This window comes from Callionymus lyra, chromosome 1 (assembly GCF_982586985.1).
Source record: "Callionymus lyra chromosome 1, fCalLyr1.hap1.1, whole genome shotgun sequence".
NCBI classification, from domain to species: Eukaryota; Metazoa; Chordata; class Actinopteri; order Syngnathiformes; family Callionymidae; genus Callionymus; species Callionymus lyra.
The window spans coordinates 11,411,682-11,434,604 of NC_141818.1; the positions used below are offsets into that span (position 1 = coordinate 11,411,682).

At 37.2% G+C, this 22,923-nt stretch overlaps 2 protein-coding genes across 2 annotated transcripts; both read left to right on the plus strand.

The window, feature by feature from the left end:
• Positions 1–337: 337 nt before the first annotated feature.
• gltpa (glycolipid transfer protein a) lies at positions 338–3,386 on the plus strand. Its single transcript, XM_087799972.1, has 5 exons — positions 338–457; positions 2,679–2,737; positions 2,799–2,932; positions 2,991–3,141; positions 3,204–3,386. Exons 1-5 carry the CDS (start codon positions 355–357, stop codon positions 3,384–3,386), a joined length of 630 nt encoding a protein of 209 aa, XP_087656098.1. The 5' UTR covers positions 338–354.
• Positions 3,387–4,357: 971 nt separating this feature from the next.
• trpv4 (transient receptor potential cation channel, subfamily V, member 4) lies at positions 4,358–21,773 on the plus strand. Its single transcript, XM_087793389.1, has 17 exons — positions 4,358–4,495; positions 5,650–5,719; positions 7,677–8,089; positions 8,311–8,486; positions 9,796–9,948; positions 10,870–11,010; positions 12,305–12,603; positions 13,453–13,632; positions 14,627–14,785; positions 15,184–15,276; positions 15,348–15,421; positions 17,213–17,378; positions 17,445–17,511; positions 18,651–18,955; positions 19,060–19,187; positions 20,534–20,655; positions 20,726–21,773. The coding sequence occupies exons 2-17, from the start codon at positions 5,702–5,704 to the stop codon at positions 20,830–20,832; spliced, it is 2,601 nt and encodes an 866-aa protein (XP_087649515.1). The 5' UTR covers positions 4,358–4,495; positions 5,650–5,701; the 3' UTR covers positions 20,833–21,773.
• Positions 21,774–22,923: the final 1,150 nt, after the last annotated feature.

Here is a 22,923-nt window from a genome sequence, read left to right on the forward strand (position 1 = left end):
GTAAAAAAATAAATAATTATGGGTTTTCTCTTAAAGACAATTATCTTTCATTAATAACAAGAGACTTAATATAAACAAATATGTAAATATTCAGGTCAACTTTTTAAACTACAGTATTAGAGCTAAAATGTAGATAAATGATTAGTTAAATACTTTATAATAATATGTTGTTAAGCAGTGAGTTACTTCCCTGGTGAGTCTTTTGTTGAAACCGAAAGTGATCTTCCGGCAGCACCAGCAACCCCACATGGGTTCACAGCAGGTGAGGGAGGTGTGTCAGGTGTGTCAGGACAGCGGGGGGGAGTGTTGTCTGCAGTGGAGGCTCACACAGGTGAGAGTGTGAGGACTGGCAGGATGGCTCTGCTCATGGAGCACCAGTTCAGGCAACTTCCAGCAGACAAACAGGTGGAGACGAGACCCTTCCTGGAGGCCGTGTCTTACATCCCATGCTTCTTTGGTGAGTTCATCTTCCACACATCGTCTTCTGAACACTTGTTTATAAACGTGGATCCAAACATTCAGAGCAGCTTTATCCATAAATGTGTGTTGAAGTTGTCAAAACTGTGGTCCCCAGAACCAGGTTCTAGACCAGCGTTCCTCTCAATCTTAATCTGTCTCTCTGATCTCATTTCTTCTGATGCCACAATCACACACATGCATAATTGAATCCGCCGGCCTGGATTAGAAGTTGTGAAAATTGATTAGCGCGGTGTTGGGTTCTCTCTGCCCATTCAGCCCAGGCACGGCTGGCCAGGCCATCTTTGTCCGTCTTCATCCCGTATTCATCTGCCCACGGTCCTTTGTGGCCGCCATGTGAGACCTCTGATAGGAAGTCTGATGTTGGCGTTAAACCCTTTTCCACCTTGTCGTCATTGTCTTCTTCGCTGACGCACTCGTTTCTTGGCCAACTTTCCTACGAGCTATTAAAGCTGCTACAAGCGATTGTTCACCTGCTGGAGGCCTTCAAGTGCTTTTTTGTAACAAGACCTTCCTCCAGGGAAACAGACTCTGGAGAAGTGATTGAAACCGAGACTCTAATGACATCATTAAGCACAATAGAATAAAACAACGAATAAATGTTTAGCAACAAATATATCAATTTGCTAAAACATAAATTAAATAATGGTATATTTATACATGAGAATATACAGTACATAATGTGATGTAGATTATTATTTTCAAATATATTTAATATCAAATAAAGAAAGTGATAATTGAAAAAATAATCATTTTCTAAATAGGGAAATAAAAGTGGGAATTAAATAAATTATAGATAGAAACTTGTGAATTAAAGTTTGAAAATGATATATAAAAACAATCATCATTAAGAAACATGATGTTTTAATTAATATGATTAAAAAATAAATGAAGTATTTAACAAGAATTTGAATAAACAAATGTAATATAATATATAATAACATATTTTATTATTTATTTATTTTCTCTGATATTTACACATTTATTACAACAGTTGTTTCCTCATATTATTTCATGCCTATTATTGATGATTTCTGCCTGGTCAGCCTTCAGTATACATGTCTGAAAATAAGAATTAAATCTGGTTTAAAATGTAATTAAAACTCAATATATCACGATAACTGTTTTAGTTTATTGTAACATTAAGTTAAAGCGAGAGGGTTCATTTGTCCATGTGTTTGATTCAAAATAATATAAATAAAATAGTTAACACATGAATTAAAAACAAGAGGGTTTTCGTGGAGTTAACTGATCCAGTCAAATCCCCAACACTTGTGATATGAAGTCCTTGGAAACAGTTGTTGAATCGTATCCTTCACCGGCTCAGGTTCTGTCAGAGCCGTGTGTGGTCTTCACTCTCTGTGTCCTATTGTTCGAGTGTCTGTCAGCAGAGACTCCAGTTCCGTGTCCACTAATTAATGACACCTAGTGAATGCAGCAGCACATGCCTCGTTATTTCAAACGCTCAATACCGAAGGTGGCTGGTTCAATTCCCCTGAGCGGTGACTGTTGTGATGAGCTGTCAGGAGGAAGAAGATCCTCTTTATACAGTGTAATTATACCATAGATCAAATATGATTTAATAATGATATACGTATTTTAATGTTAATTTTTAAACACAATAAATGATGAAGGGACTAGATATTGAAACGTGCAACATGTAAGTAAGTAAGTAATTTTTATTCATATGGCGCTTTTCCAGACCAGGGTCAAAAAGCGCTTAAACAATCAAAACAATATTCAATAAAGTATATACTTTAAAGGTCAAAATAAAACTGATAACACAGAACACTTAAAAGAAGTCTTAAAAATAACACATTTATTTATTTATATTAGAGCTGAAGAATAAGACACACATGACGTACAATAATAACGATGTGTCTGAAACATTGATCAGTTTTTTTTAAGGTTTGACTTTGATCACATGACAGGCCTCATGGATACAATTAGTTTAAAAGTTTAATTCTTGAATTGAACGTAACCTTTCTGTGTGGACTTTGAACTGAAAACTTGTAACAATGTTATGCTTGTTTCCTCCCACAGTGACTGTAGAAAGTATGTAGGTTCACACATCCTAAGAGTGTCCCTTACCTCTGTCCCCAAGTAGCTGGGACATACTTGTGGTTCTGCATTACTGTGATAAGAAGGTTAAAAGTGTGTGTGAGTGTTTCTGAAACCGACCTCAGATTGTGCTTCAACAGATTGTCTGGGTCCGACCATCTTTGCGCCGATCAAAGCGGATCTGTCAGGAAACATCATGGTTAGATAACGTGTCATCTTGATCATACGTGTTCATATTCAAACTCTCTTTTTGTCATCAGAAAATCAAAGCGGTGTATGACACCAACCCGGGTCGCTTCAAGACTCTCCAGCACATTCTGGAGGCCGAGAAGGAGATGCACGGCCAGAACTGGCCCCGGGTCGGAGCCACGATGGCGCTGCTGTGGCTGAAAAGGTTCCTTTGATTTTATTTTTGGATCTGTCGTGTTGGCATCACCTGCCTCTCGTCTCAGGGGTCTACGGTTCATCCAAGTCGTGCTCCAGAGCCTGGTGGACGGAGAGAAGGACGACACCAACCCAAACCTCATCAGGGTCAACGTCACCAAAGCCTACGAGATGTCTCTGAGGAAGTACCACGGCTGGTTCGTGCAGCAGCTTTTCAAGGTGAGTCCCGGGGGGTCTCGGACCCTGGCTGGGGTTAATCTCAATCCAACGCTTGTCTCCAGGCAGCTCTGTACGCCGCGCCGTACAAGTCGGACTTCCTGAAGGCGCTCTCCAAGGGCCGGGAGGTGAAGGACGAGGAATGTTTGGAGAAGATCAAGAAGTTTCTGATGAACTTCTCGCCCACTGTTGACGCGATCTATGAGATGTACAGTAAGATGCACGCCGACCTGGAGTACAGAGTCTGACCTGGTGTCAGTTATTACGACGCACACATTTGTTACTGCACTCTACTTAGTTACTAATGCACTTCTCTAGTCTCTTCAGTAAGTGCTTCTACTAGTTAGTGATCATTACTAGTATTATTAACGCACCAGCAACTGTTTATTGAAGAGTTAACATAATCACAAATGATGTGTAATATGTTTAATGTTCATGGTCAATAAAGATGCTTTTTCCATTTCATCATTTATTTGTACATTGTTTTTTTTGGTTTAAAATCAAAAATTACAATTGTGTAATTTAATATATTTATTCCATACTATATGTATAATCTTTTAAAAAGGAATACCATATTTTTTTTATTTGTCTGTTTGAATTGGTCCACTTTGTTGTTGCTTTTACTGACACATTTGAAACGGTTAACTTTTAACTGTTAAATAAAATAACTAGGTAACATTTAATACTTTGTAACTTAAAGAAGTACTGATGTAACCAGTAGTTATAACAAGTTATTAAAAAAGGGATATTAGATAGTATTTTATTAGTTTCCACTTATTAAGCCTAAACAACAATAACTAGAATGTAATGACACAATATTTGCTAAAATACAAATATCTGTTTTTCTAATTTTCTAATTTATTTAGTTAGATTTTTTTTATTATTATTCAATGTATTGGGGATTTAATAATTAAGATGACATTAATTTAAGATTAACAATAATTAACAAAAAAGAAAGAATAGTTTGAACATTTTTTGGATTAAAGTCAATTTTTTTGATTGAAGTAACATTTTCTTTGGTTTAAGCAACTTTCTTTTTTTCTTTTTTTTTTTTAAATATTTTTTGATTGAATTAACTTTTTTCGATAGAATTATAAAGAAACAAATCCAATTCCATAGTTTAATAATTTGACTGACATCGCTCACATAATAAGCGGTCCTAGAGTTCGCACCCAAAGTCTGTCTGAAGGCTTCCGTTGTTCTTGGTCAGACGGAGAGAGAATTTTCCACTGCGACTGGAGCCTCATTCAAAGAACTTTCCGCCCCGTGAACAAACATATTTCTAAACAAGTCAAAATCTCACTGGAACTTTGGTCGCACGAGAAAGAAAGTTACTGGAGCAACAACTCAAATCACGGTCGGTCTTCATTTGACTTTTTTCTATCTATTATATTCCACATTTCTAATAGCGTGCGTAAGAAAACAGTTATAATGTTATAGGCTTCTTCGTTAAGGAACATTTTAGAGTTATGTCGTTTACCTATTTTAATTCGATTTATAAATAAAATATAAATGATATACAAACGGAGACCACACGTGGTTGATATGTTGTTTTAGTTGTGTCGCAAAATTGATTTTCCTCACGACACTGTATCGATATGCGACAACACTGTATCTGTATTTTGACTTAAAATAATTAAATTAATTAAATGACAATTCATTTTGTCATAGTTCTTTTAATAGTTCAAAAGACTGTGTTAAGCAACAATTAACATGCAAATATACGTTTTTTAAACTTGCCAGAAGTCAATAGTCATTTGAGATGCTAGTGATGACTGAGGACGAGAGGATGCTGTCGACCGATTTTAAGGCTGATCTTTGGACATATTTTGGTTTCAAAACAATTGAAAGTAGTTACGACTTCATCAAGAGTAATGTGGTGTGAAAATTGTGCCAGAGTCAAGTACTGGACAATACTACAAATATATCCTTGTTACTACAGTATCACTATATATTGTATCGTTGCCCCTGTATCATGATACGGATCTTATCGACTGATTCTTGCCAATACACTTCTACTTATTTGTCTGTATTCAGTCATTGTCAGCGCTTGTAAGTTGGACTCGTATCAGTGTCCAGTCAGCAGCGCCGGCAGGAAGTCACTCACCTCTGCCTGGATAACTTACACCCTGACATCTCATAATTGTTTTAATCATCAGTGCTAGTTAACATCCAACTACCTATTATCACTTTTCTATTCCTCCACCTAACCGGCACCGTCGTGTGCGCTGGAGTGTGAAGGCATGATAATCCTGCGCCGTGAACACAGGAGTGAGTCACTGCCGGGCCTCCATTGGACCGGAGAGTTCTGTTGACTCTGGTGGATGAACCCGGTGGAGCTGAAGAGACGACTTGTTTGCAGGAACTTGTAAAGTGAAAGGCTTCTCTCACCAACACTTGGCTCACTCTTTTATTTTTCCACAAACCTGTAACACCGCCGCTCTTTTCTTGTGCTGCCAACGGATGCCGGTAAAAATGTTGTCATGGTAACACGCCTTTTGTTTACTCTAGGTCTCCCAGATGCTCTACTGTGTGCTGCAGAGGAATTTGACACAGAGTTGTGATGAACGGGATGAATGAGGTACAGTCGGGGGGGAAGCACCAAATATACGCCTCAGAATCTATTTCAGAAAATGTTCTCAGACCTTGACATGTTCACCTATAATAGCATAACATTTAGGTTATCAGTGACATCAGAGCACTTCCTGTTCTGCCTGTTGTCCAGGTGAGCTCACGTATCATAAGCACATGTACAAAGGTTCTCCTGATAAAATATTCTTCGGTAAACCCACCTGCTTGTTCAAACGCTGATCTCATACTGTGGACCAGGTGTGTGGAACTCAGTCCCACGAGGAGCCAAACTGTGGAATAAGTCACAGGTCAAACAAAATATATCTGTATTTAGTGCAGAGATCGCCAGTATTTTATTAAGCTTTAACTGTTACTTCTTCACATCATTAAAACTCTCCTTATAATCGCTGGTTTACAGAGCCCTTAAGGAGACATGGAAGAAACAAGAAAGATCTTTAGAATCTTTAGAAGTTAAAAAAGATGTTGAGAAGTTAAACAATATCTTGAGAAGTTAAAAAAGATCTTGAAAAGTTAAACAAGATCTTGAGAAGTTAAACCAGATCTTGAGAAGTTAAACCAGATCTTGAGAAGTTAAAAGAGATCTTGAGAAGTAAAAAAAGATATTGAGAAGTTTAAAAATATATTGAGAAGTTTAAAAAGATCTTGAAAAGTCAGAAAAGATCTTGAGAAGTTAAAAATTATCTTGAGAAGTTTCAAAAGATCTTGAGAAGTTAAAAAAGATCTTGAGAAGTTCAACAAGATCTTGAGAAGTTAAACCAAATCTTGAGAAGTTAAAAAAGATATTGAGAAGTTAAACAAGATCTTGAGAAGTTTAAAAAGATCTTGAAAAGTTAAACAAGATCTTGAGAAGTTAAACCAGATCTTGAGAAGTTAAAAAAGATCTTGAGAAGTTAAACCAGATCTTGAGAAGTTAAAAAACATCTTGAGAAGTTAAACAAGATCTTGAGAAGTTAAAAAAGATCTTGAGAAGTTAAACAAGATCTTGAGAAGTTAAAAAAGATATTGAGAAGTTAAACAAGATCTTGAGAAGTTTAAAAAGATCTTGAAAAGTTAAACAAGATCTTGAGAAGTTAAACCAGATCTTGAGAAGTTAAAAAAGATCTTGAGAAGTTAAACAAGATCTTGATATCTTGGAAAAAAACTTCCGTAGATCTTTAAGACAACCTATAATTTTAAAATTATTTTTAATTATTTTTTCGTGAGAGGTTAGCTTGTAACCACTGCTGTACTTTACTACTGGTTCATTGTGTCGACTCTTCGGTTTATTGACTAACTTCTAGCTTGGTCCGAGTAGAAGGAAGGTTGTTGAAAGAAGGTATATTTATTGCATTAGTGAGATACACCTCAGTGGTAAAGAGCTGCAAGAGGAAATGTTTGTTTCAAATCCTTTTCTGACTTAATTCATCATATTTTCTCTTCAGGAATCGCTCTTGAGCAAAAAAAGTCTTGCAATCCATTGCCATGTCAGATTTCGTGCAATTCTTGTAACAATCTACGGAGGCTCTTAGCAGCCAGAAAATAAATAACCTGTAAAGAGATTTTTGGTAAAAGAAAAAAAAAAAGAGGATTAAAAAACGGAACTTCTCAAGATCATTTTTAACTTCTCGAAATCTTTTTATTACTTTTCAAGATATTTTCAATCGTATTGAAATCTTTTGTGTTGCTAGAATGTGTCTAAAAAAACAATATTTGAACTATTTGGTCAACTTCATGTTTTTAAAGCAATTTGGGGCCATGTTTTGGCCCCTGGGACGTTTGACGCACTAGCTATAGATGCTGAAGTGAACAATAAAAAGTTTAGGACATTATTTTGTCAAAGTCAGTTGTAGCTTTAATTCTTCACTACAAGTTCCAAACTGCACAGCAACACTGGAAGATCTTTTAAAGATAAGCCACAACTAAAAAAGTATTTTGGAGCCCTCTGTGATCAAGTCCTTCTGTTCCAGGGTCGATCCGCCTCCACGCTCCTGAGACGGTGTCATCTGGCCTTGTCCAGGTCCGACACAGTCGGTTCCGTCGCTCCCGCAGACGGGGCTTCAGGTCAGTCGGAGAACGATGCGACGTTCCCCCTCTCGGAAATGTCCGACCTGTTCGAGAACACGGACGCCTCGCCGTCGTCTCAGGACCTGGAGCCGGTCCAGCCCGGGCAGCCGGCGGACAGCAGACAGAACCTCAGGATGAAGTTCCAGGGTGCCTTCAAGAAGGGCATCTCCAACCCCATGGACCTGCTGGAGTACACCATCTACGAGTCCAACGTAGTCCCGGGTCCTAAGAAGGCCCCCATGGACTCGCTGTTCGACTACGGGACCTGCAGGGCCACCAGCAACCAGAAGCGTCGCAGGAAGAAGTTGCCCAGAGGGTGAGGACACGTCTGAGATCCTCCTTAAATAACTTCTCTGGAAGTGTGTGCGAGTAAATATTACTTTGGAAAAATGTAGTCGAGAAAACACAAGTGGCTCTGTTCCCGGGAAAAACACTCCAGAGACATTAGTCAACATGCAGCATCTGGTGTCTGGACATGACCTGTAGGGGGCACTGTTGTAGCTCACATACGTCTCATCGATCTCTCTAATTATCCAGTAAAGCTGAGGAGTCCTGCGACGATGGTCCAGGTTCAGAACCACCTAAGGTCCTGAAAGTGTTCAATCGCTCCCTGCTCTTCGACTGCGTGTCACGTGGAGAACCCGAGTCTCTGGACGGACTCCTGGAGTTCCTAACCAGCCAAGAGAAGCGTCTGACGGACGAGGAGTTCAGAGGTAAAAAAAAAAAAACACAAAACAGAAACGGCTCTTATCGTACGACAATACTTTGACCTCAGCGTCGGCTGTTTTTGGGCGGAGAGGATGTGAGGAGGAAACACTGCATGATGTCAGTCATTGTGTTCCAAGATCTCCGGCCTGCCAGAGCTTCCTGAGTGTGTGCGTGTGTGTGTGTGTGTCTGTGTGTGTGTGTGAGCTTATGACGGAGAGCAGAGAAAAGTGACAGCATACTGTCGTCTCTCCCACACAAACACACACACACACACACACACACACACACACACACACACACACATGTTCCTCCCATTAAAGAGAGGAAATACAGATGCACATCAGAACCATCAGTGTTTTCAATGGATTAATTTAACATTTCTTTGTCAAAACTTTTATTCATTTAGATTAGATTTATTTTATTAGATTATTGTTTTTTTGGAACAAGAAATCAATATTTTCGATATGGAAAGGTTGACTTAGTTTTTATTGTATAAACGCTACATTGAACTTTCAGGCAGTCATGGTGGCGCTGCTGTACATGCATTTAGGCTACAAAAAAATACAATAGAATATTAAACTTTTTTGTAAAATGAAATAAAAAGCACTTTTAAAAAAAAAGAATTACTTAAAAATGAAATGTATTAAACCTTTCGATATAGAAATGATCAAATGAAATTACTTTAAAAAAACACACCAATCATTTAATATACAAATTACTGAACCTTTTTAATAAACATTTAAAAATATAAATTTAATTTTTCCAAAAATGATTCATTGCTTAAAACCAACAAAATAAATTGAAAATGTAACATTTGAAATGTTAAATTACACCATTCAATACTCTGACGGTGCTGATATACTTCCATTGAAAAAGTGTTTTTGTTCAATAAATACACATACTATACATTCACAAACACTTCTATTTCTGGTTTAATATTGACATTTCCCTCTTTTTTTGTCCTTAAGTTCCCTTCAAAATATTCCAACTTTATTGGAACGTTTGAGTTTCTTACCTTAACTAGAGAAATATAATTGAGTGTCTGCTGTGATTGTGATTTAATTCCAGATTTAATTTAATGTTAAATGTTGCACAAAAGAAATTCCCTTTTGGTGGTTTCGCACTGAAAATGGCAATAAAAAGAATTTTGACTGTTTGTACATGTGTAGACAAATATATGACTTAAGATTAGAGAAGTATTGATGTGTAAAGTTTTCTGGGTTCTTGCTAGAGCAGAACTTTATATTTCAACATGAGCAGGAGACCAAACTAAAAAGATCTGAAATGAAAAACATGTGTTGTATTTTCTTCCAGAACCCCCCACTGGCAAAACATGTCTCCCCAAAGCTCTGTTGAATTTGTACAGCGGCCAGAACGACACAATCCCTCTGTTGGTGGACATCGCAGAGAAAACCGGGAACCTGCGGGAGTTTATAAACACGCCCTTCAGAGACCTCTACTACCGAGGTGACGTCACTCCCTATTCATTATTATGTGTATGTCATTGAAACTTGTTTTATTTTCGTCAGGTTCAATAAATAGTAAGTAAGTAAGTAATAGTCATTTGTAAAGCATCTTTCTAGAGCAGGGTCACAAAGTGCTTGAACAATCAAAAACAATATACACTTAAAATATATACTTTAAAAGGTCAAGACACATAAGACAAAACAGTGTCACAGAGTCCCAGAACTCAGTTGAAGGAAACAGTGAGTAAAACCTCACATAATCAAAGCAACAACAGTTAGAAAACAGTCTATTAATTAATAAATAAATAAAATAATTTCCATAATAGAAAATAGGTCCAGATGTGTTCAAATCTGGCCTGTCAAGTCATTTTATGTGGCCCTCCTTCAATAAAAGTTAATGTAGCTATGGTGACCTGTTAAAATGATCTAAGTTAAAGAGCAGAGATTATTGATGTCAACAATTAAACAGAGACTGTAAAACTGAGGTTGAAGAAAGTAATTTGATACTTCTTGTCAAGCCCTGGTTAATAGAACATTTGTGGGCCCCCTGTGCGCTTGAAGTTTAACTACACAGTTAAAAGATTGAAGTCAAAATAATTAATCTACAGTAACATAGTAATTTATATTTAAAATGTCATAAAACTAATATGTGAAACTCCTGAAATAAAAGTCTTTGGTGAAAAGTCTTAACGAAGCTTAATGAAGCAGTGTCATTATTTTCAGAGTCCACTAGATGGCGGTCTCTGCACTATTTCCCCTTTGTTTCGAACAACTGTTCTAATGAAACATCACATCATTTTTAAACAACATTTTCAGAAATCTTGTTTGTTTAAAACACTGCGTCATAAAGCTTCATCAACCCATCACTACTTTGATGTAGTTTTTTATTTAATTTATCAAAATGGTTCCCTCGTGTCTTCAGGCCAGACGGCGCTTCACATCGCCATCGAGCGACGCTGCAAGCAGTACGTGGAGCTGCTGGTGGAGATGGGAGCAGATGTCCACGCTCAGGCCAGAGGACGCTTCTTCCAGCCCAGAGACGAGGGCGGATACTTCTACTTTGGTATGTTGCAACTTTGAAATACCATCATTTAAAGTTACACCATCATCTCAAAGGAGTTATAAATCATCTTGATGAGGCATCGTTCCAATATAAAGCCAGATTTTCAATCTCTTTTCAATATAAGAAAGTCTATTAAAACTTCTTATTAGCGACTCATTTGGAACTAATTTGACGTCGATACAGTTATATTCCACACGAGGGCACTGCAGGCTTCCTACCGTGATGACATCGCGACCTCTGACCTGTACATTCATCAGACTTTATTTATACTTTAAATACTTTTTTATGTATATATAAAAAAAAGTAATAAGCAATACGCAAAGGAAACATTTATCATTATTATCACAAGTGACAGAAAAGATTAAATTATTGATATTAATAGTAATAAATATAGATGTTTGTTGTTTTAGTACTTAAATTAATAACAAGAACAATAATAACTCGAGAGAAAACTCATGACAGTTGTTTTTTTTGTGTTTTTAAAAAGTGCTTCTGTGTCTGAAATGACTTGAATTGACTTTTCCACGGCTCAGTCCGTCACCTCATCACTGTAAAAGTCAACTTACCGCCTTCCTTCCTTCCTCGCCACAAGAGAAATGACTAGTTTCAGCTTCATTTATTTTCCTCCACGTGTGACGAGTGTTTTTGGATCAGACAGCAGGCGACACACCTGACGAACTATCATTAGCATGTCTTTAAATATCCATCAAAGGACCAGTGTGTTCATGCTGTTTCTGTGGGTGGGAGCAACACCGCCCTCTGGTGGCGGGTTGACAACCTGCGACGGTGCGAGACTTTCAGCTTCACTTCGCGTCATTATCTGCACTTTTATTTTCACTCCCAGAGTTATTTGATGTGTCATTGCGCAGAGTTGATGATTTCTATTTGCACTTTAGCAACGCCTGTCATTCCCAAATCCCAGCGTGTCCGGGCGCTCTGTGAGTAATTTGCCGCGGAGCTTTGCGCCGAGGTGAACAGGAACCTGGCAGGACCGGGGACTAATGGGATTTGCACTCACGCTAACACTCGGCATGCACCCGTGCAAATCCACGACGAGCAGCGTTTCTGTGTGCGATGACAAAGTAATCTGTCACCCATAGCAACGGCTCATTTTCAGCAGCTGCTTTTGGCATTCCGGCTCCATTGTGGCCCTTCTTCAGACTGATGCTAATTGTGCTGTTTCCATCGCAGGGATTTAAGCCTTTGATCCTCGTTTAGTTTCCTCCGCGACACTTCACCCCCCCCGATGATTATTTATAAATTCTGCTAAGCTCCGAGGCCTGTGTTCGCCCAGGTGAGCTGCCTCTCTCTCTGGCCGCCTGCACCAACCAGCCCAACATCGTGCACTACCTGACCGAGAACCAGCACAAGAAGGCGGACCTGCGGCGCCAGGACTCCCGGGGCAACACGGTCCTGCACGCCCTGGTGCACATCGCCGACAACACCAAGGACAACACCCGCTTCCTCACCAAGATGTACGACCTGCTGCTGATCAAGAGCGCCAAGCTGTACCCGGACTGCAGCCTGGAGGCCGTGCTCAACAACGACGGCATGTCTCCGCTCATGATGGCCGCCCACCTGGGCAAGATCGGGGTGAGGGTCCAGAGGGGGGCTCACCGTGAAGCCAGGGGAGCACAAGCATGTGACAAAACTGCTGTCTTTCATGTATGAAGTTGAATTAGTTATATATGTATATATAGTTATATGTATAAGTTGCTCAATTCCCCAAAATATATACATTTTTAAAGTTGATTATATTAAAAAAAGGATTTTCAAGAATAAAAAATCGAAAACAATCAAAAAGGTTGCTTCAACAAAAAAAAAACAATTAGAAAATCTACTTCAAACAATCTATTAAAAAAAAAGTTTCAATCCAAAAAGTTGCTTTTGCTTGAATAAATAAAATGATTGAATGCAAAAAATATTATTTTTAAAAGTTGCTTCAAACAAAAAACATTTTGTAAATCAAAATAAATGTCTTCTTCAATCCAACAAAAGTTACGACAAACAAAATTAAATTAAAAAAGGAAACATATTAAAAGTTGCATCATTTTCATTTTAATCAAAAAAAATGTCCAGAAAGTTGCTTAATTAAAAAAAAAAAGTTCAATACGTTAAAAATAACTAGTATAAACTATTTGCTTAAATTAAAAGTAAAAGTTGCTTCAATCATACAAAGATTATGTATACATTTTCTTATATTAAAATTGAACCTTTTTTTTTTAAATAAATGTAATTAATAGTAAAAACAAGAAACCTACATATTCATGAGCTCTTGAAAAGTCTTACTAAAAAATGACCTTTTATTCCATAATAATCATGACCTTCTATTTGCCAGTAGCTCTTACATGTACTTGCTGTTGCAAAGGCACTGTTTTTTTTTACTGAGCTCAAAGCCACCACTCAAAGCCATGCAGGAGTCTGAACCAGGTGTTCTCTCAGGTGTTCCAGCACATCATCCGGCGTGAGATCAAGGACGAGGGAGCCAGACATCTGTCCAGGAAGTTCAAGGACTGGGCGTACGGACCGGTCTACTCGTCCCTGTACGACCTCTCGTCTCTGGACACGTGTGGAGAGGAGCCGTCCGTGCTGGAGATCCTGGTCTACAACAGTCGCAACGAGGTGAAGGATTTTGATGATTCTCAAAAGACAAGAATGGTGATTCGCAGAGATTTCTTAAAAAAAAAAAAGAAGCAAAATTAGGGGCTCATTAGCTTTTATGCACTTTTTTTAATTCAAAATATGCTTAAATGGCTCAGAACTAAGAGAAAACTGACATTTCTGATTTGTTTTAACAGTCAACAATTTAAGCCATAGTTTGGCAAAGTACATATACGTTTTGAATGCAATAGTACTTTAAATTATGTATCGTTTAATGTTCTGTCAATATTATTTTGGGGTAAATTATGAAAATGTAATAAAAAGACTGTAATTATTTCAAAATAAACAAATTAACTGAAATTATTTTTCTATCATTTCACTTTTAAAAGGTTGCGTCAACACAAATTAAAAAATATACTTCAAACTTAAAAAGACCAAACATTTTTCTTCAATAGAAAAAAGTTTAAATCAAATGTAACTGCACATTGTACTTTTAAATAAACTGATAAAGGAAACTGAAAAAGTTGCTTGAATTAAAAAATAAGTCAATTGAAGATTTTCTTTAAAGTTGCTTGAATTAAAAAATATGTCTTCAATCCAAAAGAAAAGTAACGTCAATCAAAATAAGAATAAAAGAAAAAAGTACCAAAATAAAAGTTGCTTCATTAAAAAGAAAACGGAAAAATTAATTCTAGTTAAAGAAAAAAACATTGCATATTACATTTATTATTATAATAAATATATTATTATAAAATTATTAAAATAAAATAAATAGAAAAGGCTAGTTCGTTATAAAATAAATAGTAATTATAAATATAATTTTTCCTTTAAAGACCAAGAAAATAAAGAATAGGAAAAAGCTAAGTAACATAAGCTAAAGTAACATGTAGAGTTGAACTAATTATAAAGTAACAACCATCAGCAACATGGTCAGTTTCATGAGATCCCAGAACCTCTGTTTATTTCAACCCAGATGAACAGATTAAAACACTTCAAGATCCACTGATCTCAACAGAACCGACACGAGATGCTAGCGGTCGAACCCATCAACGAGCTGCTGAGGGCAAAGTGGCAGAAGTTCGGCGCCGTCACCTTCTACATCAGCGTCGTCTCCTACCTCGTCACCATGATCACCTTCACCCTGGTGGCCTATTACCATCCCACCAATGGCACGGTGGGTCCTCGACCGCTGCAGTGCATCATGGGCTTTGAGTGGGCGGAGCTTTGAGACACGAATCATGTGACACACCTGATGAGACGAACATTTGTTATTTAATAATTTATTTCCAATTAACATGCAAATATTCACAGCATTCTTTCATGTTCGTGTTGCAATTAAAATTATGGCCACTAGCAGTCCTTTCATCCTTACTGAGGACGAGAGGATACAGTCAGGTCAAGCAGCTTTTAAAGCTGATGTTTTAACATATTTTGGTTTAAAAATGTGGTCTTGTGGTCTGTAAATTCTGCCACACCAGACTGAAGTATCGCGATATATGGTATCTTCAGATTCATTGACTTGTCAGTGTGAAAATGGTATCTTGAGAGTGAGTAACGGCGTCTCTCCTGCAGCCTCCTCACCCCTACACATCTTCTGCCGACTACCTGAGGATGGCAGGAGAGATCATCACTCTCGCCTCAGGAATCTTCTTCCTCCTCACCAACGTGAGTCAACAACTTTGATGGTGTTTGACGGCCCGCTTGTGTGTAACCGGCGTGTTGCTCGTGGGCTGCAGATCAAGGACCTCTTTCAGAAGAAGTGCCCCGGGGTGAAGTCGCTATTTGTGGACGGTTCCTTTCAGCTGCTGTAGTAAGTGTTTGTGCTGCAAACTGCACACTTCAACCTCCAGGAACAAATCACTGATTCAAATGAAGCTGCTTTGTGTTTAAAATATTCATATCGTAAAGCTATTTCATATTTAAAAACGTAAACATGAGGGTTCAGAGAGTAGAATGAATATAAATCGCCTTAAATAAATAACAATAGCATAAATATATATGAATGGAGAATAGAAGAGTGATTTATTTTATCGCTTGACTTTTATTTTAGTTTTTTCTTGTAGAAAATATAATAACCTTTTTTATAATCATAGTTTCAATACAATAGCCTGTTATGTGACCAGCTTACTGTCCCTGTTTGAATGTAAGAAAGTTAACAAACATATTTCATATTAAATAAGCTACATTTCTTTAATAAAGATGTTGGATTTTATTTATTCTTTATTAATAACGGAATTAATAGTATCAAAAAGATAAGATTGACAAGAATAAAATAAACTACCAATGACATACATTACCTGCTCTTTAAATTAAAATATATTTAATAATATAAATAGGAGTATACTTTACTTCTGTTATTTGCAGGGTCTTAGCTACAGTTAGCCTCTAGTTAGCTTTCGCTACTTTTAACAAGAAATAGTGACAATTAACAATATTGACCAAACTAAATGATCCAAATTATTATTATAATTTTCGTTCATTTTCTTTTATTATTATTATTACTTCCCTTATTTACAGCACATAGCCACAGTTAGCTTCAAGTTAGCTATTGCTAATTCTAACTAAAAATACTGACAAAGATAAAATTTGCCAAATTAAAATGAACTACTAATGATTTATATACGTTATTTTTTCTTTAAATAAGCTACATTTCTTTAGTAATACAATTATTATTAACATCTCTTCTTGGTAGAACTTAGCCACACTTAGCTTTCGGTTAGTTTCCGGTTAGCTTTTGCTACTTTTACTAAAAAGCTTGATAAAGATACAATGATCAAACTAAAATAATCTGCCTACGATTTATATACATTATATTTTATTTAATAAGCTACATTTCTTTAATAATATAGGTAAAAGTATCATGTATTTCCCTTCTTTGCAGCACTTAGCTAAAGTTAGTTTCCAGTTAGCCTTTGGTACTTTTAACACAAATGGTTGACAAAAAAAAAATTGACCAAACTAAAATGAAATACCAATGATTCATATACATTATTGTTTCATTAATTAAGATAAATGTCTTTAATAATATAAGTAAAACTACATTTTCTTACCTTCTTTTGACAGTCTGGCTACATTTATACTCCGGTTAGCTTCCGGTCAACTTTTGCTACTTTTAACCAAAAATGTTGACAAAGACAAAATTGACCAAAATAAAATGAACCAATTATTTATATACATGGTTTTCTCTTTAAACAAGCTACATTTCTTTACCAAACTAAATGAACAAATTATTAATACACAATATTTTCTCCTTAAGTAATCGAAAGGTCTAGAATAATATAAGTAAAACTATCATTTTCTCGTCTTCTCGTGAGCAGTTAGCCACAGTTAAAATCTGGTTAGCTTCCACAAAAATGTTGCTGCTTGATAAGATTGACAAATATAAAATTGACAAAACTAAAATTAACCAATCATTTATATATATCTTTAAGTAATCTTCTTTAAGTAGCTACATTTCGTTTACAATAAACGTAGGCAATAATTAACAAAACTAAAATGAGCTACTCGTGAGTTACTTCTTTGGTGCTGGACTGAAGTATATTTGTATGAAAGATAACTTGAGAAAACACACTCATAACTCAACAAACATGTTCATTCCCAGCTTCATCTACTCGGTGCTCATCATCGTCACGGCGGCTCTGTACTTGTCTGGCATCGAGGCGTACGTGTCCGTGATGGTGTTCGCTCTGGTGCTGGGCTGGATGAACACGCTGTACTTCACCAGAGGACTGAAGCTCACCGGCACCTACAGCATCATGATCCAGAAGGTAAGAGGCAAGAAAACATGGATCAAACAAGAATATTCACGTATGTACGTCTTCTTTTATTCACAGATTCTTTTCAAAGATCTTTTCAGATTCCTCCTGGTGTATGTTCTATTCATGATCGGGTATGCATCTGGTAAGATATTCATAACATGCAAACAACACTGTCTTTTATATTGAACTGTTGTCCATTTATGTATATTTCATGAGTAGAAATGTTTTAAATGTATTCAAAGATATTTAAACCAAACAATAGAAAATGTGTTATTTTTGCCAGTAACATTGACATTTTCCTAGCATAGAATTATCACTAAACATTTTTATAAATAAAATAAATCTTAATTAAATAATATTCTCATTAAATACAGAAAATGTTTGCTAAAATAATAATGTCAAGCCTTATATAAAATAGATGGATGGATGGATGGATGATGGATGGATGGATAGATGGATGATGGATGATGGATGATGGATGATGGATGGATGGATGATGGATGATGGATGGATGGATGGATGGATGATGGATGGATGATGGATGATGGATGATGGATGGATGATGGATGATGGATAATGGATGATGGATGATGGATGATGGATGATGGATGATGGATGGATGATGGATGGATGGATGGATGGATGGATGGATGGATGATGGATGGATGGAAGGATGGATGGATGGATGGATGGATGGATGGATGGATGGATGGATGGATGGATGGATGGATGGATGGATGGATGATGGATGGACGGATGATGGATGGATGATGGATGATGGATGATGGATGGATAGAATATAACATCAAAGGACATCACTCAAACCATAGTAGGAGCCAAGGTCCTAAGTATTTACCATACAATTTGATGTGATTTATTATTAAAAATTAAAAATGTTAAGTAAAATTGGTGTAATAGTTCCATCTAACCAGACAAATCCAATCAACAATGAGCCCCTCGCTTTAACTTTTAAGTTCAAACCATCAGCTGCTTTGGAATCCATTTGGTTTTGTTTAGTGGTGATGACATTCTATTGAATTTAAAAGGTCACGAATGTTAAAATATAGATTTTTGGAAGTTTGTTTTTTAATTATTGGAACAAGAATATCAAACTGTATGTGTAAAAAAAAATCATTAATTTACAGAATATTGACATTTCTAATTCAATCTTCAAATATATAAAGTATTCAACTTTGCAATAATGCGTGTCCTGCTTCTAAAAGTTTAGCTGACATAAGTGTGTTTTTTAAGTGGTATCTTTACCCTCCTCCTCACACACAGCGCTGGTGTCCTTGCTCACCGTGTGTCCCCCCCCGGGCTCCGACTGTGGCGGAGACTGTCCATCGTACCCAAACTGCAGAGACACGGACACGTTCAGCGCCTTCCTGCTGGACCTCTTCAAGCTCACCATCGGCATGGGCGAGCTGGACATGATCCACAGCGCCCAGTATCCCGCCGTGTTTCTCATCCTCCTGGTGACCTACATCATCCTCACCTTTGTGCTGCTGCTCAACATGTTGATCGCTCTGATGGGCGAGACGGTGGGACAGGTGTCCAAGCAGAGCAAGAAGATCTGGAAGCTCCAGGTGAGATTTATTCAGAGCTGTGACGAGTGGCAACGCAATAGTGATGCTTAAAAAGAACGTACGTTATGTCGATAGTTCAATGTCTCACCGTTACGTCCTCCTAGTGGGCGACCACCATCTTGGACATCGAGCGCTCCTTTCCAGTTTGTCTCCGGAGATCTTTCCGGGCAGGAGAGATGGTGACTGTGGGGAAGACCTGCGACGGCTCGCCTGACAGACGCTGGTGCTTCAGGTAGTGATTCTAACACATTTGAGGCAGGATTGAGTAGCAAAGGTAGCTTTTCAGAGGCAGGAACAAGCAAAAAACAGTGCAATTGAAGTTCATTTTATCAAGTGATATAGTAAGTAAACTAAGGTATATGTACTTGAAATGTACTAATAATATACTAATTTTATACTTATTTGGACTAAATTGGAACATTTTAAGTTTACAGAAATATACTTCCAAGTATACTCATTTCTATGCACACACTGTACTAGTTATACACTTAGAAAGTATATTTCTGTAAATTAAACTATAGACTCTTAAGTACACTATTCTCTGTAAGTAAGTACATTTTATTTGTAAAGCACCTTTCACAGACCAGGGTCACAAGGCGCTTGAACAACAAACTGCCAATAAACTAAGTATTTACTTCTATAAGGGCTTCATTTTGTCTCAAAAAGATGTATAACTGATGTGTTTTGATATCCACAAATGAACAAATAAATTATATATTTGTAACTTGTATTTTGGTTTAAACACGTTAATTTGTATTTGTTATTATAGTATTTTTAATTTGCTAAACAAAAATACGTTTTTAAAAATAAGATTTGCATTCGTGGATCAGCAATTACATAAATTCACCACTTACTACTACATTCTTCTCACAGAATCTGCGAATTAAACTGTGTTTCAAGTGTATTTACACAAACACATTTATTTGTTAAGACCGAAAAACAAGTAAGAAATATTAAATGCATATTTGTGGATATCAAAACACGTGTGCAAACCGTTTACTATAGATCACTCTGTTCACTCACAAATATTTGAGCTAGAATTGAGCACACGCTTCTAGAATGTATTTTGGTGAACTTTATTTAACGGACTCACAAGGGATACGAATTGTGAAGTTTTCTGGGCAAACGCTCTGACCATTACACAACAGTGAAATTGTGTTGTGACGAACATAACAAGCATCAAAGGAAAGGCAAACAAAGTACACGTTTCTAAATTGTGTTATGTGCGTGTGCATAACACAATTGCCAAACCCTTGACTCTAGACCTTGATCTATACAAAACAAAAGTCAGTTTTCTGCCGCCCTTCACCCACTCCCATAATCCTTTGCACAGTTCACATAACAAAAAAAATGTACTTAAGAAGATAGAAGTATACTGTTCTTGAAGTACATTATATATAGTATAAGTACAATTATAGATCAGTGTACTATTTTGAAGTATAGTATGTTATATATTTAATTCTAGTATACATTAATTATACTCATAGTACACCCGATTATACTTGTTTTTGCCAAGGACATTTTTGTTGCTAACATTTTCTTTTCTACACAAACTATTCCCATCATCTGTCGGGTCAGAGTGGACGAGGTGAACTGGTGCCACTGGAATCAGAACCTGGCCATCATCAACGAAGACCCGGGCAAGAACGAGACCTGCCAGAACAACGGGCTACAGCAGAGCGTGAAGGCTCTGAGGCGAGGTGGGCCGATGAAATCACACTTGCTCCTTCACACTAATGAACAACACCATTGTCTCATGTCTCTTTAAAGACCGCTGGTCCACGGTGGTCCCCCGGGCGGTCGAGTTAAGCAGAGGTCCGCGATCCGGCGCTCGCGAGCTGGCGGTGGAGATGGAGCCTCTGGCGCCGCGACACTGACGACCGAGACCTGGGAGAGCCGTTAGCATCAGGGAGACGACTCTGCTGGGAACCATTAGGCCAATAACTGGACTTGTGTTACACTGACTCTCACATCTGGACGACAGAGACTCTGGAGTCAGCTGCTGGAATATCTAGAAGGAGGAGAACGAGAGCGAAGCAGCTTTAAAAACAGTCGAACTCAGGGATGGTTCACCTTTTTTTTTATTTCCTTTGCATATTTGTAAGAAAATATTTGTATGTTATTCATGTAAACATAAGCTTTTTATACTATTTTTATCACAGTTGACTTGTGGAATCAGGAGTATTTCTTTGATTAAGTGCTTAACATTTATTTTCTAATGTTGACCGAGCTTTAACTGAGATGAATAAAACTGATTCATATCATAGTAGATTATCTTTCCATCAATGGACCTTTTTCCAACTGAGAACCATGTGTGTGGAGCAAGTTCAGGCCATTTAAGTCATCAGATGATTGACATCTACTCGTACTTTTACAAGCATGTACATTTTCACATTTTTACATTTTTAAGAAAAGAGTCTTCGTTTGACATAAACAATGGAAGACGGGCATGATGGGAAGGTTCGACTCCTCGAGAAATGAAGCAAACGTGGGACAATAGTCTTGCCTGTTATGTTTGTCTTTGAATTCCCAGAGTTATTGTTCCTCTGCGGCGGCGATACTTGCATAATTAACTTCTATTATTCTCCTGGATGTATTTGCTGCAGTGTTTTCATTGCCATTGGCCGCCTGCCCCGCGCAGCATCCTGCAGGTATTGTGCTGTGAGTCAGGGTTTTGATAAAGAGCAGATACATTTTCATTATTTCCTCGCAATCCGAGGTCACAGGTCATTGTTCTCCATGTTTACATTGCTGCTCTGGAGGCGGAGCTTTTTTGTGTTTGTGTTTACCGAGCGCCGCTCAGAACAATAAAGTCGAACTGTTGCTGTAACATTCCGTGTATCCTCCGTGAATGTATTAAAGTCGTTTTAATTAAAATACTGCTGGGGTTTGTCAGAGTGAAGATCCACCTGTGTTGAATCTGAACACACTCTTACAATGTTAAGTGTTTCATTTTAAAAACAGTAAATAAAAATGATTTTGAAATAAACTTATGAGAAGCAATTATAGATCTATTTTACACCATTACCTGTTACACCATTATCCATCCAATAGTAGTAAAGTATATTCAAGTTAACTAAAGTGTATTTTTTTTTGTGGTTTCGCACATGTGGTTAATTAACAAATGTACATTTATTTATATTATTAAATTATGATATGAATTGTGCAAAACTGTTGATCAAAAATCAGGAGATAAGTTTGGCTTTTCCACAGTTTTTTATTTTACTTATCTTTCTTATTATAATCACATTATTTAATTTAGGTCACAATTAACTTGACTTGTTTTAAATCTAGCTACATTGTCAATGGTGTTTCAACTTTTACTTATATTTTAAACACGAATATTCTCTTCAGGGATCGTCTTTTCTAAACCGTTAAAAACATCTTGGATATATCTAACATCAGAGTTTCTCCTCAGTCATTAACAAAAATCCAGGTGGCAAATAATAAGGATGAATTTTTGTCTAAATTACAGAATTAAAAATACAATCGTTACCACGCCGAGACTGCTGGTGGCAGCAGAGCTCTACTCTTCTTCGACTGTACGCCGAGACGAACTTAAATCGGTCGAGAGATGCACAAATATTAAACTTTACTCGCGAAATTAATCTAAATCATATTAAAATAAAGGCGATATAAGACGAACTGAAAAATAAAATATTTATATTTTTTGCAAGATTATTTCTCAGAAGTAAATAACAACGTGAACATTTGTCACGTGACCATAGTTGTCTACAGTCAATTTACATTTTTTTTAAAGTCAAGGTGTCATTCTCTAACCCTCCCCTCCTCTCTCGAGTCCAGCCGACGCTGAAGGACACCTGGAATCTCTCAGCACCTCAGAGAAGAGGCTTAATCCTCTTTGCCCCAACTTTAACTGGGCCACTAATCCTGCAGGTTTATCTAAGCGGTGAGCACCTCGTGCTGCTGACAACCTGGCCTGCCCTCCTCCAGGCTGCCTGTTAAGT